The 27,922-nt window shown below is 42.9% G+C and overlaps 1 protein-coding gene across 5 annotated transcripts; it reads left to right on the top strand.

Annotated features, from left to right (window-relative positions):
* Window positions 1-232: 232 nt before the first annotated feature.
* palm1b (paralemmin 1b) lies at window positions 233-27,537 on the top strand. 5 transcript variants are annotated; one of them, XM_046412893.1, is made up of 7 exons: window positions 233-474; window positions 17,904-18,312; window positions 18,440-18,482; window positions 19,183-19,263; window positions 23,481-23,596; window positions 24,084-24,154; window positions 24,405-27,537. In XM_046412893.1, exons 2-7 carry the CDS (start codon window positions 18,044-18,046, stop codon window positions 24,782-24,784), a joined length of 960 nt encoding a protein of 319 aa, XP_046268849.1. In that variant the 5' UTR covers window positions 233-474; window positions 17,904-18,043; the 3' UTR covers window positions 24,785-27,537. The 5 variants fall into 5 exon arrangements, with proteins under 5 accessions (XP_046268849.1, XP_046268852.1, XP_046268851.1 ...); XM_046412896.1 differs by lacking the exon at window positions 17,904-18,312 and having other exon boundaries at window positions 250-468; XM_046412895.1 differs by lacking the exon at window positions 17,904-18,312 and having other exon boundaries at window positions 251-474.
* The last annotated feature ends 385 nt before the right edge of the window (window positions 27,538-27,922 follow it).

Below are 27,922 nucleotides of genomic sequence, written 5' to 3'. Positions count from 1 at the left end.
TAATACATGTCTTCTTTCTTCCTTCCTTGCATTTTCTTTTTGCTTTCTGCCACAGCAAACAAGCTCAAATAATACGGAATCTTTAACGCCGTCGCTAAGTGCGTCGTGCGCCCCCAAGCGTAAAAGTGGCTGATCCTGTAGTTCACTGTCCGTGTTTACGCGGGGCAATATTTCGGGAAGCCATTGGTCAATTTGGATGATCGACACCTCTATAGACTTGTCATTGGCAAGCCCCACAACAGCGCCACTAACCAACGCGATTGGCTATTGAAAGGCAAAAGATTGCCAGTACGAAGATATGGAAACTCTCCACGCTTACATTTGTGAGCTTCTAACGGAAACAAAAATGGTCCGAGACCGCGAAAAATGACTTCAACTCCACACAGAGACATGGGATTATAGGAACTGAGTGGAGTTTTGGACTGGAACACGATGTATGATGGCGCAACAGCAAAGGTGAAGCTAAAGGTAAAGGTAAGGTAAAGCAAAGTGAAGTTGTTTTTCAACTCTCCTTCGGCTGCTGGTTCAATGAGTTTTTGCGGCAGAGTGGTCGTCCTTGTGTCGTTAGGATCTACAGAGGCTTTCTGTCGACACGAGGCTTGTGTTTCTAGCATGTAGCATGTAGCATGCTGGTCGCTAATGCCTGTTTTCTCGGGCGCGCTAGTTTCTTGTCTTTTTGCTGCGTGTTCATTTGGTCGCTTGGTGTTGGAATTGTGTTTTGTTTGGGTGAAAGTGCGCACAATAGGTTTAAGTCTGAGCTTCTTTCCGTTCTGACGGTGTATACTGCACAACGCTTGGTATGCTTAATAAAGGCTTGAATCTGGAGAGGTGACAATGAATGCATGTAAAATAAAAAAAATATGGCAATCGATCCAATAGTGCTTGAGATTGGTTTGTCCAAAGAAGCGGACAGGCTGACATTTGCATCATTAGAGTCAAACTCATGAGAATCATCCATGGCACAGTAACATAAAATACGTCTGGCAGTCTGTAAATAAGACTGTTTCTAAAAATTCCTCAAAAGTTGACTCTGCAAAGATGCAAGGCTTTCATGTGGCAGCTTAAAGATACACTGCTAAGCAGAGAAAGTATGCAAGACTTTCGGTGTCCCTCTCTGCTTCTCCAGTTATACTTGATGCGTCTGCTTGGCTGTCTCCTCATGCTTTCCTCTGAGATGGAAACGACACACTCCTGTATCCCTTTAGCCCAACGTGCACGCAGAAACACATCAACACACTTAAATGTGTAAAATCAAGATGCAGAGATTTATGCATTAAGACAGACATCCTCCTACAAAAAGAGACACACGTACACACTCGTGCCTGCTTTTGCCCTCGTGCTGTTTGTCTACACGTAGAGGCAGAAGACGGGGAAAAAGTGTGGTGTGTTTGAGCATGAGTGGGCTGATGTGGTTGTGGCCTTACATGCATGAGTAAGACTTTACAGTACATGGCTCCAATACCCTACAGGCCAAGAAATGTGTAGTAACACACTGACACAGTTATCAGACCAGACTAATTGGGTCTGGGACTATGTGTGTGTGTGTGTGTTTACATGTGTGCAGGATAACTTTGGTATATGCATGTTGTATGTATGGGTGACCTTTTCATGTATTTGTTCGAAACCCGATATACAATACAAAGTCTGTTGTCCCTCACGGGCCTCTTGCCTTCTCATATGTGGACTTCAAAAAGATCAGCTAAGTGCATGCATGTATACGTATGTGTGTCTGCATGCCTTGTGCCTTGTGAAATGACAGCATATGCCACATCAGTAACCACATCCATGTGTGCTGTCTTACCTCCACTCCTGTGCATCTTTCTCATATTCATAAATGTCTCTCCTGCCAGGAGAAACTGTCAGACGTGTCAGGGTTTTCTGTGGGAGCTCTTGGCGGAGGATCACGCACCCTTGCAACCGGTCTGACCCAGATTCAGTCCTGCTGAGGGATATTTTGCATTATACACACAAAAACGCAAATATTTAGTGAACTCTGCGTCGTTGCACATTGCTGTACAGTCGCCGCGTCAAAATCAAATAGTGCGCTTTATCAAACTTGCAAGTATACTCAAGTGCACGCGCACACTGTAGCGTTTCACCAGTGCAAACAAGCCAGGATGAAATTTAAAAAAGAGCCATCGTCCCATCGTTAATCCAGCCTAAATCAGTCAGTCTGGGAGCATCAATTTAATGAGTAAATTAGAGCACTGCGGCACTACACTCATCTGTGCTCATGCCTGTGATCCGTCCTACTTCATATCAGCTAGAAGCAGGGGGGCAGAGACAAAGACTGCATCTGAATGTCACTGACTGGGTCTAAGTGTGTCTGATTGTTTCTCCGTATTTTATAACCTGGTTGTCGTTCTGCATCTTGTCACTGTGCCGTATGTGGTAAGTGATGATCGGATCTGCAGAGGAATATGTATTTATTGATAAATACAGATCAGCTGCAGGGTACACAGAGGAACAAAGAAACGAACAGAAGGAGGGAGGACAGGATTCAGGGCAAAGAATTAAAGAGGAGTGAGGAAGCAGAGGGAGGGAAGTAGGACAGACAGGAGAAGGAAGACAGTTACAGAGAAACAAATAAAGGAGTGAATAAATATCTGGATACAGTGTGATGGGAGGAGGTATAACAAGGAAAACAAGAAGTCACGTAGGGGAAAATGGAGTAACAAATTATCAAATGTCCCAGAGGAAAGGAAGAGAGTCAAAGAGGAACTGAAAAACAAATGAAAAGGGAGTAAAAGGAAGGCTATACAACAGGTAAAGAAAGAAGAAAAGAGAGGGAGGGACAAATAAAAAAATGTGTGAAGAAAAATGTATGGAAGGAAACAATAATGAAGGTATGAAGCTAAAAAAGAGCTGGAGAAACTGGAGACAGAAGCAGATAGAAATAGTGGGGAAAGGAAGCAAAATCAGAAGCGACTAAATGAATGGGGTGGTCTTTGTCAAGTTTCAAGTGACTTTTATGGGTGAAAGACAAAAATAAAAGCACTGTCAGTCCACTGCGACCCCCAGTTGAGACTATGAATGGATCACTGGCTTCACCATGATACTCGCTGACCTACAAAACCGGCGCCCATTAACACATTGTCACATCTGATGCCAACTTGATCCAGCAGTGAGGGAGAAGGGGGCGATTGTCACAGTGATGGCTGAAAGACAGACAGATACTGAGAAAGAGAAAAGGAGAAAATAGGAATGCAGCTCCACTCATGTGTGTGTGTGTGTGTGTGGGTATGTGTGGGTGGGTGGATGCAGAGACGGGACAATGACAGTAGGTGTGTAACTAATGATGGCGCCTTGTAATGAGGCCGACACATACGTTCACACTCACGCAAACCCCTGCAGATTTCCATCAGCAGGCTAATGTGCATTTGTGTACATAACGAGTAGCCAGATTAAGAGAAAGGTATTAAAAAATAACTGAGACGGGCACAGACCAGAAATGCTCGTATTTCATTATTCATGTGCGGTTTAGTTACGGTTTTCTGCTGCCGTGGAGACAAGTTAAAAGTGAGACAGGAATGAGAGAAGAGAGGAAGAACGGCAAAGTGAAAGATGACAAAGAGGCAGCAGACGAGGTCGAGGGGGGGTCCAAAACATTATTTTGATGTACTCCAGCGAAACAGCTCATTACAAGCCAGAGGAGCACAAGAAAGTACAAACGCACACAGAGGCACAACAGCATGTCACAGAGGAGAACACAAGACAATCTACAGTAGCCCACAAAGGCACGATTGACATTTTTAAAACATACAGTGAGAGACAGAGACTGAGGCAGGCAGACAAAGAAGACGAAAAAGAGGAGTGAAACATTTTGGCATTTTTCTGGCCCAGTGCACAGAGTGTATTCCAGGATGGAGGAAACTCTTTATACTCCTTCTCCCCCCAGGCCTCAATCTGCCTTTCACCTCCTCTCCTCAATACTTCAGTCTCTCCCTCCTTCCCTCCCTCTCTCTCTCTCTCTCTCTCTCTCTCTGTCTCTGTCTTCCTCCCTCCCTCTTTCCATTCACTTTCTCAGCCCCTCTCCTCTCCCCTGCTGTAGATTTACACCCGCCTCTTCCAAATTCCACTCACTTATTTTCATTTTGGGTAATTTTTATTCCGCCGATATTTATTCATGACCGAGGTTCTGAGAGAGAGATAAGACACCAAGTGCTGAGCTGGCCCCCCGAGGGCTGCGAGGGCTCCGAGTCAGCCCGCACACACATGCAGGCACACAACACGCATGCACACAAACACACATAAAAGAAAAGCATCTTCTGCATCACACAAGCGCGTGTTTGCATGCACACACAAATGCCAACCCTCCCACAATGTACTCATCATGTACAAATGGAGGCGTTTTGTGCATGAAAACTCCGCTATCAGATTGAGCCTGAGTCTGATGCCTCCTTTCTTTGTTTCTATTTGTCAAGGAGAAAATCTTCTTCTTCTTTTTTTTTTTGTTTTTAGATGTCAGCACCAAAACATGTCTGACCCTCATCTGTCAGCAGTGTTTGTCATGATGTCATGACAGACACACACACACACACACACAGAGAGAAAGAGAAACACACAACACAAGGGAGGCAGTGTTTCGTCTCCAAAACCCCTCCTCCTACGTGTGCTTGTATTTATGCATTGCCTACTTGGTGCTTCAGTGTGTGTGTGTGTGTGTGTGTGTGTGTGTGGACAGATTTGCAGTTAAAATGGGAGAGAGAGGAAGAAACGAAAGAAGACGGTTGTATCTCAGAGTGGGTCAAAATGCTGCTTATTCTCCCTCACCTGCTCTCAGATCTGCTCTGCCAAATCTGCTCGGTCCCCAGACAATATGCACCTGTCTGATCCCTTTCTGCGTCTCTCCTCTGCACCTTTTACAGCTTTCCAAAATATACAATGCCAGAGACTGTGAGAGTCAGCTTGTGTTTGGTTTGATCACAGTAGTGGAACTCCCTAAAACCACTAGCCGTTATCACACTTGTAGGTTTAAATCTTGATTTCATGAGGTTACAGCGACTGGAGGATGACTGTATGTAAAAGGACTAAACAGTGTTTTTGAGAAATTGCCCTATTGGTCTACAATGACACCAAAATGCTTGTTGTGCTATGCATCGTGTTAACGTCTCGATATTAATCTCAGTAAATAACACGTAGGAAGGCTTTTCTCCAACTTGCCCAGAAATATTTAGTATTATAGAGAAATTATTAAGATTTAAAGCCAGGTTTTCAGAGGCCTTAAGTAATTATTGAGTACTAAGAGACAGTGCAATGCATGGATATATGCAGAAACAAACATACTACATCGACCACAAGAGATAAATAATGTCCCATTTTTATGACATAAATGTATATAATGAAATATAATGAAAATGACCAACACACACCATATTAATTATTACTGACATGTGACTCATGTCATTTTGTACATGTAAGAGAAGAAAAACAATCTCCTGGTGTGACCATCACAGACTGACTGGCAGATACAGAAGATTGTCTGTCAGAAATCCGGCTGACAGAGGAATATGTCTGGAACACGAGCACCGCCTGCTGGATGGCGGGTGCAAGTGCAACATATTTTTAGTTGACCTAAGGACGCAGATGTGAGAGAATAATTGGGTCAGAAAATAGGCGTATAAGCGAATCAATTAGCTTAAAAATACAAAAAGGTATTTTCAAAAGATACAACAGCTAACCTACAAAGCCTATAAGTCCAAATCATTTCGCTCAGGCTGTGATATGATCCAGTGTCAAAGGTGATTTATGTAACAGAATGAAAACACATCTTGAGAAATCTTGAGGTTGCGCCTTTCTGCCACTAGATGGAGAAGTGGGACAGTGAGACGCTGAAATAATGGTCCCTCACTCCTCTGGATTTGATCCCGATTTTAGAGGCTGCACGTACACTGCTCCGCTGCAGCCCTGAAGCAGACAGCCTGGTTCCTGGGACGTCATATGATAAGGCTGGAGCAGAGCCAGCAGGGCCCCCGTTTGGCGAGGAGGACCATATCTCGGTGAATGCGCGCAGCCAAGGCCCCCTTTATCTCTCCAAGGCAGGGAGGCGTATCCCTTTCCCCTCTCCTCTCCCGCTCCCCTTCACATAGCCTGCCACCCCGACTCTCTCTCTCCCCCTCTCTCACCCTTACACTACAACCTGCTTCAGACGACGCCCCATCGCCCATGAGATTTCCACCGAGGGCAGAGCCAAGTCCGTCGTGCGTCTTTTTCGCTCGAGAGGGAAAACATTGAGCTCGTGTCATTGTCGGGCTGTGAGCTCGAGCTGCCCGTGGCATCACCTCAGCAATAACAGAAGGGGTGTCAGCCACAAGAAGAAGAAGAAGAAGAAGAAGAGCAGGAGGAGGAGGAGGAGGAGGAGGAGAGGAAGGGGTGTCAAGAGTGTTTTGAATTGACGCTCAGAAATAAACAAGGAGACACCCTGTTTGGAAGACGTCCGTGGCGGGAAGCGACAGGGATCCGTAACTGAGTAAGTCGTGATTTACAGTGTGCGGTGGTTGTGCTCGTGTTTTCCTGACCTGCTTTTAGTGATTTGTCCAGCGGCTGGTTGTGCAGCGGCGCAATATTTAAGCCTCCAGCCCGGCAGCATCCTTTGGCTCGGACAGGAGGGACAGAGGCATGGAGGCAAGAAAAAAAAAATCAAATAAGAAACGTAAAATATTGCCTTAAAATATCTGCACTGGTGAAAGCCCCTTCCTGTAAACACGGTCGCTGCGTTAACATGAGGTTACAACTAGTAATCACAAGAGGCGCACCATCCAGGGGACAAAAATGCAGATTCTTGAATAGACTAAAAAGCTCATAATAAACTCAGGTGCTGGTTTGGAGGTGGATTACGGGGCGGGGGGGGGCATAGCTGCATTATTATGTCACATCAACATCCTTTATTTGGTGCCCAGAGGCCCGCTTTACTGTACTGTACTTTAGAGCCACGATGCAACCAAACCGACAGGTGTAACGGGACGACGTTTACGCGAGCGCCTTTGATGATCCACCATGTAACATCGATCTGTTTTTGAGAGTGTCTCGGGATGTCTTTATTTGTGTCTGTATGTGTGTGTTTGTGTGTGTGTGTGTTTGTGTGCGCGCGCGCGCTTGTGTCGGTTCGACGGTGAATTTCCAGTGGCGCCAGCAGTCGATTGGCTGTCACTGCACGGCTGAGAGATGCTGACAGGCTACGCGCTGTGGAGGAGAGGAGAGTAACAGGGTATTCTATGGTGTGTTGTGATGTGAGCAGTCTGCTCCAACATGGCGCGCATGAGCTGAAAAAAAAACCCTTGGCCATTACATACTCCTGTTTGGAATTCACACTGTGCAGCGGACCAGGCAGTTTGGTTTAGGATGCCAGAGAAATGAGACTTGTGCATCCCTTAACTGACTGGGGTTTAGCTCGGACTCAGCTCAGGTTGCCACTAGCCCTAGAGACCAGCTCCTCTGTCCTGTCAGAAGATCACGTAGACTTTTGTGTGCATGCTCTCCTTCTGTGTCTATTCTTGACTCCTGAATAGAACAATATTGACCATCCCCCAAATTTGACTGTTTTTGTCATTACGTTTGATCACAGCGGGTATAGGCACAACCAGACAAAGAGTGTGTTTTTGTTTGGTCTTGTGTCCATTGTTTCTCTCCTGGATTTCTGCCCTGTGACCTGACGTGAATGCGGTGGACAACATCTTTTGTTGACGAGACCAGCAAGTTCGTGGTGATAGCATAGATTCTATAAACATAACACACCCACTGCAATTCTGAGAAAATTCATGTGAGTCCCCGAGGTGCAGATTGACATTGACACCTGTGTGATTATTGGAAATGCAGTGAAAGTGATCGACTCTTCCTGTGTGAATGAGTGAGATAGATCAGCACTTTTGGGCTCTTTGTTGTTCTGTCAAAAATAGGATCATGTTTCTCATTAAGAGTCATTAAAACACTTTTACGGTGCCCTGTTTTTCAGAAAACAGCCAAGAGAGAAAAATCACAGAGCCCTGGTTTCCTATGGATCACAACCTCTACTCTGTTAGATTAAGTACATAAGTCATCATCATCCAACATATTGGAAGTTTGTCTTTGTTTATTACCAAATACAAAATATGCAGAAACAGTGAATCCAGAGCGTTATGTTCACTAACTACACTATGTGCTATGAAGGGTTGAAAATGAGAGTATTGTTAAAGGTTACACTTCAGTAGTACAAACGAAAAGTTGGGTGAATTACAATATCAGCAGCTCTGCGCACTGTTTGTTGTCTGTTCTGGTGTTTTATTGTATGAGCGAGACATGTTAAGTCCACGTTAGGCCTCAGCCCGGCGGTGTGTCAGCTGAAGGTCTGTGTCCGGTCGGCTGCTCTGTGTTGTGTCAGCGACTCGCAGTAGAGCTGACAGCACTTGTCTCGTCCACCCAATCATCATGCGGCGTTATGACTCTGGACAGCCGCATTTTTGTGTGTGCTTATGTGTCAGTGTGTGTTTGCACATGTACCATTTCGTATGTCCAGTTTAGTTTGTTTTTGCATGTGTGTGAGGAATACAAGAGAATGAATAATGTGTGTTTGTGGTGATGGCTGTCTCCTGTCCTGATCTCAGGCTGGGCACTGGGATTGATCTGTTTTCACAAGTTTAGATAGGGGAAATGAGTCGGTGATCAGTTGGTCCTAATCTTGGACTGTCAATGAAAAATGAGGCCATATGTGAAAGTGTGACACTCCTTACTACTAAATACAGTTAAAGTGCCCTTTAGTACCAAAGCCATGATTACTGTATCTTCAGCAAGGAGCCTGGCAGGCGCTCCTTGAAGAGAAAGTGAAAGACCAAAATGGTCACTAACTGCCCCGATAAGCGCAGCTTTAAATAGGCGAAAAGACGTCCATCACGTCGCTGTGTTGTTTCTGGAATTGGCTTTTAAAAAAGTACCCTAAATGCCATTAAAGTGGTTTTATCAATATACTTACACAAACATGCAGACAGATACACTTAGACAGTGAACATTGTGGAGTATTTAGCAGCTTAAATCTAGACACTATATGGTGAGTATATGTGAGTTCAGGCTCTGATGCTGGACTGAAAGGCCTGGCTCACAATCTCCATTCCAGCTTATCCCAAAGGTCTTGGATGGGGTTGAGATCAGGGATCTGAGTGGGCCAGTCAAGTTTTTCCACACCAAACTCATCCAACCATGTCTTTATGGAGCTTTGCTTTTTGCACTGGGGCACAGTCATGCTGGAATAGAAAAGGGCCTTCAACAAACTGTTGCCACAAAGTTAGAAGCATAGAATTGTCCAAAATGTGTTGGTATGCTGAAGCATTAAGATTTCCCTTCAGTGGAAGCAAGGGGCTGAGCCCAACCTCTGAACAACAGCCCCATGCCACACCTGCGTTCAATGAGAAAGAGGTGTGTCCCAATACTTTTGTCTATATAGTGTATTTCCCCCTTAGGAGTTGGTGCAGACCAAAATAGAATTAAAAAGTTTGTCAGGTCAGAATCTTAATCTCCAAATGAATGTTAAAGTTGCTCCATAAATAAACATCTGTATACAAGCACAATCATCTTTAAAAGGCGTTAGCACATCAGGGTTTTGTTTAGCTTGTTTCCACAGCCCTGAAGTCAAAAAGCCAAAGCCAAAAACAAATCCGCTCATGCAAGTTTTACAAATGCTGGGGGATTAAGAGGTAACTACTACATTACAAGTGACAGACAATAGTTTACTTTGAACTCAGCAGTGCTGTTGCTATTGCATGGTGGCAATCTGACAGTATTTCAGTGGCAGAACTGGTTGGGTAGAATCTCATTAGCAGGGGATAGCAGGTCTCTCATGGGTTCATATCCTGCCCTGAGTGAGTGGGCCCAGGGTGATGAACGTTACTAATTACCCCCTCTGACCTTGCTGTCATTAAGAAGCCATGTGTGCAGTGGTTATAAAGTCACATCAGCATGTAAGTCCAGGAAAAATGAATGTTATGCATTACAGAAGCCCTCACAGTTTCTGTTTTGTGCTGAAATACACTGTCAAATCAAAAAAAGAGGAATTGGAAGTGAAAGCTTACTCATCAAGCGTAAAGTGTGATAAGGAGTAACATCTGGGCAGTTAGTAGAGATGTGAGATGTTACTTGATAATATGATGCAAGCCACCTTGCCCTTTGGGTCTTTCTTTTTGTTAATCTCAGCCTCCTCTTTTCCTCCTGGATAGTCACTTTTTCTTTTCTTTTTTTTTCTGACTGTCTCTCATTACACACCCCTCCTCCCCCCCTCCCTCCTCCTTGCTGCTTTGTCATGACCGATAAGGCGAGAGAGGATTTGTTTTTTTTTTTTCACTCCCTTCCCAGCAGATAGTCCGTCTTCTGATAAACTGTCATTTTTAGCCTCTAAGTCATTTTAATCTCAGGGAAATGTGCTCAGCAGTGTTCGACGGTGCGCTTGTGTGTGTGTGTGTGTGTGTGTGTGTGTGTGCGTGCGCGTGTTATGCTCCCCTCCTTAAACACACGCGCACCCACCCGCTCATATGACGATCACCAGAGTTGTTGCAAAGATAGTATCAAAAGCACTATTGATAAGCAGCAGAAAGAGATCATCCATCTTTTTGCAGTGTAGATAACCAGAACCTAACGCCATGCACACACACACACACACACACACTCACATTCACAGGAGAATGAATTTGAGGTCATGTCCTCTTGGAAATGAAACATAGTTGTTGTTGGTTTTTTTAATAATCCCAAAAGAGATTGGACAGTGTGATACTGGACATATGTACTTAAGCATAAACAATATTCTTGAGCCTCTTGAGAGCCTTAAGTGGGACCTGGGATCTTGCCATAAGGCGAAGCACCTCTTTGGCCTAATGGTTCCTGTGTTCATGTTGAGATAATGCAAAGTCCATAGGCTTCCTATATCCGGATATGTAGGGTTTGCTGATTGACCAGAGAGACACGGAGAGCACACCAGGACGCAGGAGACGGTCCACTATAGGTAATTGACTGTCTGTAAGCATAAAAGCAGTGCTGTCAGCAGGTCATGTTAAAGCTAATGCAGGTACGTGGTTTTCACAGAGAGATGCAGACTGAGGAAAAGGTCAGTAATCGCCGACTCTGTCTGTTCAGCTCTGCTAACTCCTTGAAATAGTTGGAGACACAAGTGGCCATTTTGGCATCGTTTTTGTAATCAACCAAAAATAGGAATATGGGATATTTTCTTTATAGCAGTGCCTAGATATACATTATATGGACAAAAGAATTGGGACACACCTCCTTATTATTGAAATCAGGTGTGGTATGGGAATGTTTTTCAGGGGTTGGGCTCGGCCTCTTACTTCCAATGAAGGGAAATGTCTATATACTGTAGATTAAGGATTAAGACATGAAAGAACACTTCATAGAAAGGGCACGTTGTAAAACCCTAGTTACTCTAGTGTGGCAGTTTCAAGGCAAACAGTGACAGAAAGTGACAGAGAGACCTTTTTTACCCAGCACCCAGATTCGTAGTTGTAGAGCTGCTGTTGTGCTGTATCGCTAAAGGACCGTAACATGGAGTTCCTCTAATGGCTGCTAGAAGCTGACTCCAAAATGTCTCTGTTCTGAAGTGACTTGTTGCTCACTTGATAGTTAGGTTGCAACTGAATATTTTCATCATCGCTTAATCTGCTAATTATTGTTGCCATTATTTGATTTGTTTATAAAATGTCAGAAAATGATTGAATTGATAAAATTGATTGTTTTATTCATCTAAGAGTCTAAAATGATTCAGTCTAGAAACCGATTAAATTAAATTAAATGGCAATTCATTTTCCATTGTTGGAGCCCTACAGCGCACTCATCTCCATTACAGTTTTTATTGTGGTTGTAAATATTTATCATATTTTTCTGGGTCTTTGGTTTGCACTTGTTTTTGAATGCATCTCTACTGTTACTGAACCAGCAGTTTTGTGACTTCGCTATACACAATTGGATCTTTAACCATGCTGATTATCTCTCATTTTCTCTCCTTTTCTTCTTGCCAGTTCTCCATGTTGTCTTTGTCCTGTAGTAAGTTTGCTCCTTCCTTGGCGTAAATCAGAACAGATTTTTTACCAGGCATGGAGGAAAAAGGCTTTTATATCACTCGCAGCCACTATGGTTGCATATGATTGCGTTCTCCCTGTATGTTCATAATTTATGAGAGAGGCATCGGGACACGGGCCCTCGATGTTCCAACAAGGTGGACATATTTTTTGCCGATATCCAGCCACTATGGTTGTCGCACCACACATATTCCCAAATCTGGATCGAATATGCCGTGTACATGTTTCTCTACCATCTACAAGCTGAACTCGTGTTCTGACCTCCACACAGCGCCTGTAATCAGAACACATGGATCAATAAAGTGTCACATAAGCTGTAGACTCAGCAAGCGTTCCCTGGATGTATAAAAGTTAACAAGCAAAGACCACGACTCTGCGGATTTGCAGTGTAAAGGTGTTCAGCGTTGTGGAAGTAATGAAGGTCGAGTGTGGTCAAGTGAAGAAATGCAATCATGAAGCGAGGTGATAAGGAGGAATCCAGGGAGAAGAGATACAGGTGGGGACGTCGTCTCAGCTCAGGGTCGAGGAGACTTAGAAGAGGCAGACGACAAAGGGGTTGCCTGGAAGGCCAAAAAAAACAGAGAGGGGGCTTATTTTCCAAGACCAAAAGTCTAACAATAACATATGCAGAGAAGTAGATAAGATTTGAGGTTAACTCTCAAGCTCTCTTTTTTCATTCTTCACATGACTACGTGTGTCTTTTTTGTGAGTTTAATAAGGACGATTTTATGAATGTCCTCAAGAAAAGGTTGTTAGCCAAGTCCCCAATGTGTTGCCATGATTCAAAGACACAGCATGCTTGCACAAAGGCCCACTTTCACACCTGTGCATCACCTTGCCAGCTGCTGTCAAAAGTGAGCATGTTTGATTGCTTGGAAGCTACAAAAAAGTGGGTGTTGCAGTCTGTCCCTATCTGAAATTTAAGCTGTATCTTTTTACCACTCTCACACAATAGTCCGCAGAAAATTATAGTAACATGGCCTTCACAGGGCTTTGCACTGCACCAAATCAGTTTCACAGTCATGCACAATACGACTGAAAATAGCTACCACAAAACAAAATAGCCCTAAAGATGTCCACCAGGGTTATCTTAGCTCGAGTTCAATGTTAGGGTGTATAACTGCAAGAGTAAATCACAGGAGATCTTGTTTTAATCCTCAGTCTTCATTAACTTGTACCAGTGTATTAACTTCATAGAAAATCTCCGAGACACATATTTGAAAACCTCAGCTCTCACTGACTCTCACTCCTTTCCGACCTGCTCGTCCCAGCCCCACATGTCTCAGGCCGCGGGTGGCTTCTCCGTCAGCCTGGATGTTACACAGTATTTCACTCTCTTCTGCTCGGACAGAGCTGTTATTTATGGCTGACCTTGGGGGGGAAAGGAGTTTTTACCCTCTGACCCCTGGAATACTAACATGTGACCTCAGTGGACTTCCTCCAGTTTTTATTGGCACCATACTGTTTACGTTTGTCAGAATTTGTGCTTGTGCCTCAGATAGAAGGATGCAGAGCCGCATGTGTGGAGGAGTCACGGTGTTCGCGCTGGCCTGGGATGTGTGTGTGTGTGTGTGTGGCCAGGGCATAAAGGCAGGGAGGACTATTGTTGTCCCTGTGCTCTTTTGGCCTGAAGGAAGGAAGCCGTGGAAGTGGGGAGTAGAGAGAAGGAGAAAGAAGTGTCACTCCAACACAGTGAGCGAAGAAGAGGATTTGAGATTAGTTTCCTCTTTCAGACTCGCTCAGCTTTCTAATGCAGGTTCTGGGTCATTAATCCCAAAAGTGCTTTTCACAGTCATCATTCTTTCTGAGGAGGAAACATTTTTGTGCCAGACAGTGTTATTCTGTGTGTGTGTTTCTGTATGCATTTTCATTCAAGAATAGCCAGAAATGGCTCTCTTGATTGCATCTTTCCAGATTTGAAGAGAATTGTAGGAATTGTAAGTATTGATTTTGTATATCCATAACATCAATTTTCTCTTTTTTGCCTCTATGGTTGCTAAATTCTACACAGGAGTTAGTTTTTGGTGCATGTGCTGGGTTTCATTATGGCAGCACATTATCAGTGAAAAGGTTTTTGCTTTGTTATGAAGTAACACCTGAGTGAACACATTTCTCTTTCACAATGCAAGAAGGGCTCCATGCCAGTATTGTGTATCTGGAACCATTAGATGCTATTTTCAGGGTGGTGTTTTAACTTGTAACAGGACATGAGTAGTATAAAATGAGAATGATTCTCTTTCAGTGTCACGATGTTTTTCTGTTTGGCTGCTCGTCTCCTCCACTCGTTTGGCTGTTACTCTGACCGTAAGATATTCCCTCTCGGTTGTCTGATTGGATAACGACAAGCTTCCAGCAGTTCTTCAGAATTCACATCACTTTAACATTGCAGTTACGGTTCATTTTAAATGTTGGGAGTCAGTAATAATCAGCAAAATAAACTATTTAGTCTATCTCTCAGCCCCAGATCCATTCACTTATCAGCAGTGGATTTGGTGCAGTAGTGAGTTTACAGGAGTTTTTTGTCAAGCCTCGGGACATCCCATATGGCACCAATATTGTAGGTGTTAGATAGTAATTGTTTCAGTGCATAGTGCCTGAATCAATATGAGGAAGCACAGATGCTATAAAAACAATGCATGCATCTGAGTATGTGTGAGCGTGGGAGGCAGGATCAGAATCAGAATGTTGTGTCCACTTCCAGGTGGTTGTGGTGTTTGTTTAAGATAATCCCAGATTAGTGGTGATGAGCCCTATTGTAATCTGCCACTACTGCTGACAGACGGACACAGAGATGAATGGCCTGTGGTCGTCCCAGAGTCCCACAGTGTGACAAGTCTCATGCACAGATAAGTACGGCATGTACTTTCCGACCTTTTCACTCCCAGACCGTGTAGCGTAAATAATTCATACAATGTTTCTCTGACTTTTCAGAACAAACTAGTGCTATCAGTTGTAACAAACTTTGTTCCTTTCACATGGATTGAAAGTTTATGAAGTGTTGTTTTTGTTACTACGAGGACAATAATTTTTGTGCAACAAAAGGTGCAAATAAGATGCTATCATTCACCAAAACCAGCGCTGCTGTAGGAGGGATCCATTTCAAATGAAAACCAATTCTCCTCACCTTGCAAGGGAGAGTTTTAAATCAAGGTTGGGCTTAAGATCAACATGATATCCCTAAACAAAGATGCTCTTCAGGATTATTATTCATTTAGCTCTGTAGACATTAAAGTAAGTCAGGGTATTTCAGCACAGCCAGTGTGTTAAGTGACTCCCGGTGCCAGAGGACCATGAGCACAATGCTATTAGCTGGTGCTCTATGCAGACAGATAATGTGTTCCTGGAAAGGCTACAGCTGCAGTGCACTCAGCAGGGAATAGGGCTGGTCATTAGTCTGTTTCCTTGACTTCTTCTGCCGTGTGTCTGCTTTGATATATTGACAAAAACATCCCCAGTTTTACTCTGTAGTTTGTATGCCGGCTAAGACCACTTTCTCTCTGTCTTGTCTGATTGTTGTTGTTGATCTATTATATTCATCTGTGGATTATATGTATTTCTGGTGGCCTGTCTCTAAAAACGGCTGCCAGCCTCCCTCCTTTCTCGGCCACAAATGTAATTACTCTTCTAACTGTGCCGAGAAGATGCCTGCCTTTGTGTCTGCCTCGCATTCTCCCTGAATGTTCATAATTTATGAGAGAGGCATCGGGACGCGGGCCCTCGATGTTCCAACAAGGTGGACATTTTTTTTTTCCAGTATGTCATGGAGTCTAGAAGTTGAAGAAGCAGGACTAGCCTTGACATTCAGTTTTGGATGGTGAGGCTGCCTTGGAAAATCTGAGCACTTAACATGTCCAGTGGACATGTGCTGTTAACTTTGGCACAAAATAGAAGTCACAATTCACTGAGCCACACAGCAGATGTTCCACCATCACTGAGGACTGATTGTTTTCAGTCACATTGTTTTAGGTGTGCGCATGAGTACAGAACCTCTGGAGTCAACTGACTTGCTTTTTGCTGAATTTTCAACTGCATGTCAGTCTTCATCAGCTAATAGAGTTTACTCAGTTGTCATCATGTGACTGTGGACCTTAAGTCAGTCAGTAGCTGTAACAGTCTGAACGCTCTGGAATAGGTATTTCACAAGTATTGTTATGTTTTTGACCCAAAAACTCAGAAAATCTGAGGGTCATGTGACACCATATATGAGTCTCATTTTGACATGCTGTTTTGTGTGCAAGCTGTTCATAAACTTTAGAGAACAGCTCGGACTTGTATGCTGGTTTATTCATGGGGGAAAGTGTCCTTCATTCTGTACCTCCGGTCTCGGTCGAAGCTACCGCTGTGGGTTGTGCCTCGTCTCTGCTGATGCTCATAGTGACCTTTCCCGGGTCAGGATGGTCGGCTGCTGCTTCCAGGCCTCCTTCATACCACTGATGAACTGATCCAGATGAGTTCCCCGATGCTCAGTCAGCTAACCGCCCTGCTTCCACTGTAGCCCGAGGACTGGGAAGGGAAGGAGATTTAGGGAGAAAATAAATTCAGACACGCACAGCATTAATCATAAACAGTATCTGAATGAAATTCTTGATGTATTTTTGAATTTGCAGCCTTATTTTATTGTTGATTAATAAATCTGACAGCACTGGCTTCACTTATTCAGCTTGATTTTATTTAGTGCATCTCCAGATGTTCTTCTTTCCTGTTTGTGCTGGATCAGTGGGAAAGGCGAAAATTAAAAAGAATGTGTCTAGACAGTAGCTTGTGTGTGTGTGTGTGTGTGTGTGTGTGTGTGTGTGTGTGTGTGTGTGTGTGTATTTAGGGGTTGATCAGATGATTGTGGTTTTACTTTTTTCCAGAGGGTGTCCTTGTGATCTTGTTGCTCAGTAGGAGAGCAAAGAGCAATGGAGCAATGTGGTGTTTGCATGAATGTGTGTCAAACAATGCGTGCATAAATTCTGTATGCTATAGAGTGCCCTTCTATAACACACCCCTGAGGTTTTCACAGCTAGTCTTATACAGCCTCTGTGGTCAGGCAGTGGACTAAAAAGGGTGACAAAAATGTTTGCTTCTTTTTATTTGTGGGAAAAACAGTAAGTGTTGCAATCGGACGTATCCTACAGCAAGGGAATGGACTGCAATTATATAAGGAAGGATTTATTCCACTGATGTGTTCACAATCCAAGCTTTATGGGTGCTTAGTTATGAAATGATGCAAGCAAAATAGTGACACAGTGTGTCCGGGTTCACCGATCAGGAGGAGGAGGAGTGACACTATCAAACAACACTTTTTACTGGTGCTTGAGAGGAGTATGTGGGGAGTGACATAGATTGGTGGTGTTGTTGTTATCATCATAGCTCTTTTGTAAGAGTTTGGTTTACAGCAGCACAGAGAAATGAGAATCCCATATGTGTTATGATGCAGATTTAGTTCAGGCTGGAAAAAGCACTGAAGCAAATGGACACTGAGGTCAGTTTATACTGAGTGCCCAGTGATTTCTGGGCTACGTTGCTCACTTCACATTCCTGCCACACTGTAAAGCTTCCAGAGGTTCTTGTTATTATTATTAAAAGAATTGTACCTATGCAAAGGTGTAGTCTAATATCTACACAGAAACACATGGAACCCCTATATCCTCAAGTAATCAGTTAATTACTTGATCTATAAAATGTCAGAAAAGAGTGAAAAATGTCTGGGGTGACATCTTCAAAAGTCTTCTTCTTTCTGACCAACAGTCCAAACGTTATGATTTAAAATAAAGAAAAGCAGACATTGTTTGTGGACATTTGAAATTAAAATCATGCCCCTATGTATGTGTTCCTACGCAACATTAATGAAAATTTGTTCCTCTTATGCAGGAATGTCATTTCAGATGATATGCCAGTCCAGTATTATAAACATTCCCTCTGTTTTTACAACTGAGATCATGAATAATTTTCTGCTTGGGGGAGATCATGCCAGCCATTAACTGCAGAAAAACAAAAACTTGATTCAAGATATGATTTTTGAGGGAGCCAGATACTGTGCAAGCTTTGTTCCTCTCTCAGGGGAGCAACAGTTGCAGTCCTTCGACTCTAGCCTGAGCTCTGCTTCCGTCCATCCTCCATCCTGGAGCTCTGGTCTGGAACCGATTAAGAGCAGGAATCTCCAGCAGTGCCCTGCTAGCACATTAGCATGTGCTCACCGACTCTCCCTGTCAGGAAAGAGACACCGATTTAGTGCAAACAGACAGATATTTAACCTCAGTCGCTGGCAAGTCGTTGGAAGGTAAATTGCTGGTGAGCTAATGCTGCGATCGCACAGAGTTGTTTGTCACAGTGTGTAACGTGTGATGCTGGCGTTCATGTGTGGCTATAACTCTGCCTTTCTGCCTGTCGCTCTTTCTTTCCTTCAGGATGGCTGAGGTGTCACAAGAGGAGAGACTCCAGGCCATCGCTGTAAGTCCTTTTTGTGCATGAACACAACACATGCACACACACAGACAGCATGTCAGGGCACATGTTGGCTGTAGAAGCAACAAATCATTGCTGCTTGTCAGGATCTGCCCGCCTGTCTTAATGACTCAACCTTTTAGATCCCATCTCCTTCACCCATTAGAGGACACTGGAAGCTAATGCAGAAGCCGCAGCTCACTGCCATTTTCTGTCTTTCACTGTCCCTCTTCCCTTTGCTCTGTCTGTGTGTCTCGCAAGACACATGACAGTATAACTGTATGTATTGTGATATAGATTTTCTCAAAATGTTTTTTTAATTGTTTAATTTGTTTAATTCATGGCAGACATCAACATTAGATTTGCAACTCCAACTTCCATATCCAACATGTCAAATATTTACCTGAAATTAACATGACAGATGGAAGAAATAATACGTGCCTATAAATATAAAGAACATAGTCTGCTTTACAGCAATTACACTGACTTACACATAATGCACTCAGTCATGAGCCATAAGCACTGCCAGTAAACACTCAGACAAAATGTTTTGATGTTTGTCTTGATTCGATACCTGAGCTTCTACACTGATGCCTAGTAAATTCGGTACCCAGTCCTATTAAGGAAACAGTGTGGTGTTTGTAGTGCGTTTAGTATTGTTGTGCTGTGCTTGCAGAGTAATCATGCTGTGTATGTGTCATAACAGGAGAAGAGGAAGAAGCAGGCAGAGATTGAGAACAAGAGGAGGCAGCTGGATGATGACCGACGGCAACTCCAGCATCTCAAGGTACACACACTCGCTGCAGCACACTCATTTTGCACATACTCGGTTTGTGCTGCTGTACTTGTGGGAAACTATTTGGTGTAATGAGGTCATTGAAAATAAAACCTCAATATAATATAAATACTCTTTGCAAACTGATGTAGTGCTTGTGTGCTTATGTTTAGAAGTGAGTGAGTTGGTTAGTAACAGAGCAGTCAGTGAGGTTGGGATGTTCTTCTTCACTCACTTTGTAATCTAAGCAGGTAGTTTACAACTAACAAAACCAGTCGCCGGTCTCTTCACAAATTTTGCAGATTTAAGACCAAAATGATAATGAACACAATCAAAGCTTGTCCAAAAACTTGAAAGATTTGTACAGGCTTCGCTTTCTTAACTTTGCTTGGGATGCATGTTTCCAGTTCACCTGTTAATTCCAACTGAGGTGGACAGATGTTGAGGCAAGAAATCCATCCTGAGGTTAATGAATCAGGTCCTTGAATGAAGAGACCAAGCAAGTGTTATTTTCCCACATAGCACAACTTCACTTTCATTCACAGCACCTCAAGGACTTCATAACAATGTACACGGTATTGTAACTGCATTTATCATGGCTGTGTCTTAAACACTTTCTGGATCAGTAAAGAACTATGAAAGACAGCTTAAAAGTAGATGACTGTCAGAAAATGTGCACACATTTACAAACAATATCCATACTCCTCATCTGTTACCCACGAAATCTGTGCATCTTGTTTGGTTTAGGATATAGCGTCCCTTCATGTTTTTTCTGGCAAAGCTGCTCATGTTGTGGTGGGAAAACAATCCCAACATCGGTTCAAAGCATCTTAGCTCTGACGTCATTGCAGCCATCCCTCATGTTGTCTTTCACAGTCTGTATCTTTTTGGCATCGCATCCATTCTCACCTTTACTTAGCCATCGTGCATGGACAGAAAAACCTCACTTACTTTAGTTGTTAGTTAGTGAGTTAAGTGGAATATTTGCACCGAGCACTGAGACATCCTCTGAGAAGAATTGAACTCCGTTTGAAATGTGCTGTAGTCCTCTCACTGATGAGATTAGTGTGTTTGTGAAAAAAATTCTTGAACTTGAACCCCCCCACCAGGCTGACAGCTGCTCGGTTTTGTTTGTGTTTTTCAGGAATTTTGCTCCTGCTTTTGCTAAGCAGAGTTAGACACTTAAACGACTGATTTAAACTCAGCAATTCCTTTCAAATCATCAGACGCACACCATAACACACTCCCTAACTACCACTGTCATGGAATGTTCAGAATGGACAGCAGATAACACCAGCAGCTCCTCCACAAGCCGTGTATACACACACACACACACACACACACACACACACACACACTCAAATCTGCATGCTTGTGGACCCACACTCATTATATCAGAGCCAAAGCTTTTGTCAGTGTATGTGTCAGCACTATCAAAGCTATTTCAGCCCTGGACAATCCAGCAGGTCACAGATACGAGCGAAGGTTATGGTGTTCAGACGTGTGTGCGTGTGTGGCAAAACGCCTGTGACCTGTGCCATTGCCCTTGCGTGCTCCTTCTTTTTCTATTTTCAGAGCAAAGCTTTGTGTGTATCTGTGTGTGTGCTCAGTTTTGTGTGCGTTGCTTCATTAAAGAACACAGAAGCCTCAGACAATGCAGAGGGCTTTGGCAGAGGAAACAGATTTTTGTCCCACTCCCACCAACAGGAAACTGCTCTTACAGCCACCGCACCCCGCTTTCGTCTCACATGCTGACACACACACACACACACACACACACACACACACTCACGCCAAGGGGAAGTGTAATCACGCTGTACAGGAGCATTAGAAGGCTCTTTGTGCAAACCACAGCAAGTATGGCTTTTCCAGAGGCGGCGTTCATGTGGAAAACCCAATAAATGTCTCAGTTTACACACCACGTTTTTATAAGGGTGTACCTGCCCCACCATTAAAATCTCACTGATACAGGATCATACACACACAAAGTCAGACCCTCACAGTGCGGACAAAACGGTGTCGATAACACAGAAAGCATTTATAGGATCTCTGTTTTTAAATAGAAAGCCATTAAAGATATGATTATGCATGCAGGCACTCTGTTTAATTAAAACCTCTGAATGTCATCATATCCTCTCATTTATCCAGTCATGTAAAACACACAGTTTATATGAAAAGTAATGTTCCAAAATGAAAAGACCATTACTCACCATTGAAATACTTGACACGTGCACACGCACACATACTGTCAGTATGAGACTAGAACCAACAACCTTACTGTTAGCTTCTTTTAAAGAATATTTAAACAGATTTTAATTATTTTGAATGGCTAATTGAGCAATTACATAGAGTAATTGATAAAAAATAAAAATTCCACTTTATTTTGGTCGAGCTGAATTTCAAAGAACAAAAAAGGGACGATGCTAAATGAATGTTGACATAAAGCTCTTTTTGCAACAGATGCTCAGTACATTTGGATGTGTGTGTGTGTGTGTGTGTGTGTGTGTGTGTGTGTGTGTGTGTGTGTCTGCACACAATTCCGCCCTTTGTCTGCTACGTTAGCAGCTTTTACTCTGTACAACAATGGAGAGAGACGTAACTTCAGCACGCCAGCTTTACGACTGCTTGTGCAGACTGGTGTGTGTGTGTGTGTGTGTGTGTGTGTGTGCATGAGTGAGTACATTAAGTGATGTCAGGCGTTAGAGTAGTAGGGTGTGGTGCAAGAACTGAGAGAGAGAGACAGAAAGAAGGGGGGGAAGGCAGAGTTAGACTTAGTGCCCAGGAGACCATGCAGGGCTGAAGAGTGTTAAATTACACCGTGAGAGTGTGTGCTGTAAAGCTCTGTGCAGCTGGGTGTCTGGAGCTGAACTGCTCAGTGGGGAAAGTGAGAGTTGAAACAGAACAACAGGCACTTAAATAAACATGGATGGAATATGAGGGACATACATCCTGACATTTACAACCATATTCAAAATAACATAAACAAACCAAAAAGTTCATGAACTTCGTGATGGATAGAGATGCCTACAAGAGAGAGGAAGGGGCGGCGGTCGAGTCTGAGAAAGAAAAAAAAAACATGGGGGAGTTTTGTTGTAGAAATTCTTGTTACATCATTGGAGAGGAATTCACATCAAGCACAGGTCCAGATTTTCAGGCCCAACTCGTGAAAACAAGAGTGTTTTTTTCAAGCACTTTTCCATATGGTCAAGCAGGGTTGTCTTTCGCTGCATGGTCTAACAGCAGCGAGCGACACACGCTGTTGAATTTACCTCAAAGCATGCCAAGTATTTGCTTTGATATTAGCTTATCTACAGGAGGCTATGTGGATGGAGAGTCGGGATAAGAATACCGAGAAGGCTGTCTGGAAATTGATGGTGCAAATAGATTGGAAAAGAGAGAAAGAAGTGGAAGATAAGAGAAAAATAAAGTGGAAACATTCACCTCAAAACTTTATGCAAAATTTCTATGGGACCAAGTTATTATTTTGTCTGAGAATTAATTTTATCATCAGTATTTAATAGGAGACTAACAGTTTACAACTTTTGTCACATTTAGTGACAGAGGTTTGTCCGTAAAGATGATCTTGTGATCGTTGTCGGCGTCTAGGAAATGTTTAATGCTATTTAAGATTTTATCTTCCAATGGCTTGTCTACATTTCAAATCCTGCACTCAAATGACTCATATTTTAAGGTAATTACATCTTAGTTTAGATTGTTCTGTTCACTGCCATATGCCTTGATGCCCTGGCCGGGTGCCATAGTCCACTTGGCAACAATAAGTTGGCAGCAGATTAAGTATGTGACAGAATCACTCAGTGGAAGCAGTCAGCAGAGAAAGGCTGGATGCAATCACTGGTAGATTTTTTCCCTTTTTTTGTAAATTAGCTAAAGGGCTCATTGTTCTCACTGAAAGTGCCACTAATCTCCTCTGAAAGAAATTACACCGATGTCCAAGTGAGAAGGGGTGATAACATCTGGCATTTTGGGAGATTGAATCACTGCTAATGAATTAATCAGCTGCTCCTGATGAAAGACGCATGATCAAAAGTCCTCCACCTGCTTCTGCTCTTTTCATTATAGCTGACGTACACACTTAAGCAACAAATAGCCATGAGTGTGCAAATTTCTGAAGTGTTTTCTTCTTTTGACTGAAAATGAAATAATGTCTGCCTTTTCTCCACGTTCATTCTCAACTACAACACGCTTGTATTCGTCGTTCCCTCTCACAGTCGAAGGCGCTGAGGGAGCGCTGGTTGTTGGATGGAGCTCCAGCAGAGGAGGAGACTCAGAAGCGTCTGCAGGAGGACGAGGTGAAGACCAAACTCTTGGAGCAGGTCATCCTCAGGTCAGCATCTCAAAACCCCCCATACGTCTTTGAGAATATACAGTGCAGAATATGATTTTATTTGCAAGCGCACAGGTCAAACAGGTGTGGTTGTTACGGTGAAACTGTAGGCATTCGGATGCTTGGACGCTTCATTTATGCTAAAGCACAACACTAACACACAGGACACACACGCGTTGCATTACAGGTAACGTCATCCACTGTGGTTATCTAGACTGAGATGATGAAATTCATAAATTAGATAAATATTTGTGATTGTGTGGTGTTTGAACATCAGTAAAGAAATCATATTCCAGTCTTTGTCTTTGGAATTGGTATGGGCACATGGTTGAAGGGCATTGTGGCTTATGCGGTCTGCTAGATAGAAATGAAAAAGAATCAAATCTTGGCTCTTGGCTACCGTAAGTCTTTGTGCTGTAAAAATAATAATAATGATAAGTAAAGCTTAATTTGAATTCATTTGCATGTCTGTGTGTTTCTGAACCAGGCTGGAGCAAGAGATCGAAGAGCTGGAGACAGGCGTGCCGGCCAATAAGGGTGTGGCTAAAGAAAATGGAGGTAAGTTCAGTAACCATGGAAACGTATGATCACACAGAAAACCATGGCAACGTAGCTTGGACACCTGTCTGAGAAAGAGGGAGCGGGCTATTAATAGCCTCTTCATTTGCTTTATTAAATTGTTCCTTTCCGCCAGAGGTCATTAAAACAATATTTCCTTTCCTCCTTTGTCTGTCTGACTTGCCCTGACAACCCTCTTTCCTTTGGGCACTCTCCTAACCTCTCAATGGTACTCTGGCACTCCCTATAGGTGAGAATGGTGTAGTGCAGACCTCTGGTCAGACCCCCAAGAGAGAGGTGACAGGGATTGAGGCCAAGCTGCTGGGTCCCAGTCCTGACCAAGCTAGTGCGGACAACCCTGTCACCCTGGTGTTCATGGGCTACAAGACCGTCGAGGAGGAGCAGGAGACCCGCACTGCGTTAGGGATGGAAGGGGTGGATGGCAACGTCAAGGCCGAGTTTGTCGTGATTGAGGATGGGGAGGGAAAAGTGGGAGGAGAGGCAGCCACAGCAGAGCAGGCCCCACCCAATGGGAGCATGGCAGAGAAAGAAAAGGCCAACGGGGGCGGAGAGGAAGGAGAGAAGGAAAAGGAGAAGAAACAGACCTGCAAATGCTGCACGGTCATGTGAGCTTTGTGTGTGTGCGTGTGTATGTGTGTGTATGTGTGGATGGGTACACACCTGCTCCTGTGCAGGCATGTGTGCCGCTGCATGTGCATTTGCAGATGTATGTAACTGTGTGTGTGCGTGTGTGTGGGTCAGGACTGGAAAAAAAAAAAACACCCAACAAAAACAAACCGAAGTACAGTTCAACAACCAATACACCAACAATGAGAGCCAATAACATGCTCCAGCTACAACAACAAGAACCACAAAGACTCATAAGTACACTTTACTCTGTATACTTTCTCTGATATGTATTTGACTTTTGATTTCTATTGATATTTTTCTATTTTTCTGTCTTGACATTTATATTGTATTCAGTATGTATCTTTATTATGGAACTGTGTACTGTAAGTTCATTGTTAGTATTGTTGGGGGAAAAAAAGAAAATGTATTAGCTCTCTGGATTGTACTGCTACCCACTGGGATAAATCTGGAAATTTTAAATCATTTAAATCACAACAGCAAAGTATGAAGGACACAGATACTTAAATATATATATTTCTCTGTGTAGGCCTACCAACTATTTATCAGTCAATTTCATATTGCAATATTGTCTAAGATATTATTTTAAATAGTATTTTAATATATTGATATGAAATTATGTTTTATACAATGTATTTATTGTTTACTGGTTCTCTAAATCATCTCCAACCATTTACTGCATGTAAAAGCTTGTAAGCACTACCAGATTTGCGTTACAATCATAACAAGTGTCTGTGCTTTACTAGATTCATATGTTTAGTCACACAAGTCTTTCTATCAGTAACAGTCCACATAATTGGCAGTGTTAGAGATGTGCATTAAGTTTAAAGGAAATCTACTGCACGGAGACAAAGCTAATTAGAAGAGTGACCACACTGCAGACTGCTTTAGCTTCTCATAGATACTTTATGTGACACAAGTACATGAAGATTAGTTTTTGTATTTTTCAAACAAGATGGATACGCTCACTTTATGATCAATAGAGTCATGACGAACCGTTGCACAGTGATGAGAAATGCTTAAATCATTTTGTTCTCTCCACAGTAGAATCAATGTAAAACTTATGAGGTAGCACTGCATGAAGCCTTGCAACTGTTTTGACTGTCTTGTCACTTGTTAGGTCTTTATTATAGGCTATCACGTTCACATGAATGTAAATCCAGGGGTTAAATTGGGATTCGTTCTGCCATAATGAGAAGAGGCGGGCTTGCTCAGCTCACCATTTTAAAAAAAAAATAAAATTAAAAAGCTTTTTGTCTCTTTATGAACCAAATAAAATCTAATGATGCTGTAATTTCACTGTGTGTTGGTCGGCTGCTGGTTTCTGTCCTGCTTTCTCCCAGTTTAACCCCTGACTCTTTGTCTGTAGACCTGGGCCCAATAGTACTTTAACAGACTTACAAACAAAAAAGACCTGAGGCTTTTGGATTGGCTATTCTCACAATTAAAAATACCTACTGAGGACTGTAAACCCCTCCAGCTTGAGAACACAATATAAAGAATTTATCTGTGTCCAGGTGCCCAAGCCTTTTAGTTATCACTGTATTAGAAACAGGCCATGTTCTATCAGAAAAACCAGTCTAACCATTTTAAAGCCCTGAAAGCCTATTTAAATACATTCCCAGCAGAGGCCATTGGACGGTCTGGGTCGTCACCATTATCTCATCATCACACCTTTTGTATCATCATCACCAAACACACACAACCCCACCTTATATGCTCAGAGACACGCATTTCAAAAACCTCTGGAGTTGGTGCTAATCCTGAGTCTCTCCATCCACCAACTATTGATTTTGGTTAACTCATTCCCTCTGTCTTATATGGCTGGTGAGGGGGATTGTGGGAATCTACTGCCTCTTGCATACACTTGTTGAATAAGAGAGTCTTTAGCAAACCTTCAGTGCCAGATGCATTCTGTCCATTCAGTCCTGCCTACATTTACCACCAGAGAAATGATCCCTCTTAACATTCCAAAGGGAGCTCAACAGGCGTGGACAGATGAAATATAGTCTATGCTTTCCGTATGTACAGTTCCACTGCAATTGTACAACTTGCAAGTTTGTTTCTGATACTGACTCTCATGTTTTCTTTCCTGTGGCCTATTTGCAAGGCAGTATATTGTATTTGATGTGTGTATTTTTACAAAAAAGATGACTACATCTGTGTATTGTTTGTGCCTTTGTCAGGTTCAGTTGGTTGGACTTGTCTGTCTGCTGCCATTTTTAGACTGGGGTTTTTACTTGTTCTGCTGCTGCTAATGATGACCCACTGGAAACACTGCCGTCTAGTCTAGGGGGTCACCACACAGCTATAATAAAATATTATCCTCATTTTTCACATGATAAATAAATGCAGCTCAGACAGTAGGTAACATGCAGAGTACTGCTGGTGTCTTGAAAAACTCCACAACACATAAAAAACAAAAAACAAAACAACTACACCCAAAGTTGAGCATTTTGCTGGGTTACAAACTTTATGCAGGAGACTGACTGACAGTCTATGTATTTATGTACAGCATATACACATGTATATATGTGTGCATAATCTATAGGCATACATACATCTGTGTAAATACAAAAATACATGCAGGTTTGTTGAGCTAAAGCTTTGCTTAATAGTGGGTCTCTGGGACAGCAGCAGAAAAAGCAACCTTGTGTTAGACCAATGCCTGTTCATTTATTCTGTGGTTGTCTAAATGTTCAATCTTGAATAAAACTACTGTTTGTTTACGGCAAGTCAGACAGAAGTGTGCAGGCGTGTAATTAACCAAATGCACACATACTGTAGAAAGTAGTGTACACATAAGCCAAGGTTAAGGATGTGAGTGGCATCTTGGCGGACGGGGTCACAGAAGCAAGACACCCTCCTGAGTAAAAGTACACACAGTGATATGCAAATAAACTAGCTTTTTCTTGTAGGACTAATATAATTGGTTTGTAATAAATAACAAAAAGGAGAAAAACAGTATACAGTTGAATTACACTGTATAGAGAAAAGTATTGGGACACTTTGGTGACATTACATTCTAAGTGCATGCACATTGGTATGGAGTCAGTCTCTTTGCATGTGTGGCAGCTTCCACTCCTCTGAGAAGGCTTTCGGTGGGATTTTGGAGTATTT

This window comes from Scatophagus argus, chromosome 15, assembly GCF_020382885.2.
Source record: "Scatophagus argus isolate fScaArg1 chromosome 15, fScaArg1.pri, whole genome shotgun sequence".
NCBI lineage: Eukaryota > Metazoa > Chordata > Actinopteri > Scatophagidae > Scatophagus > Scatophagus argus.
This window is presented reverse-complemented; position numbering and strand designations above follow the sequence as displayed.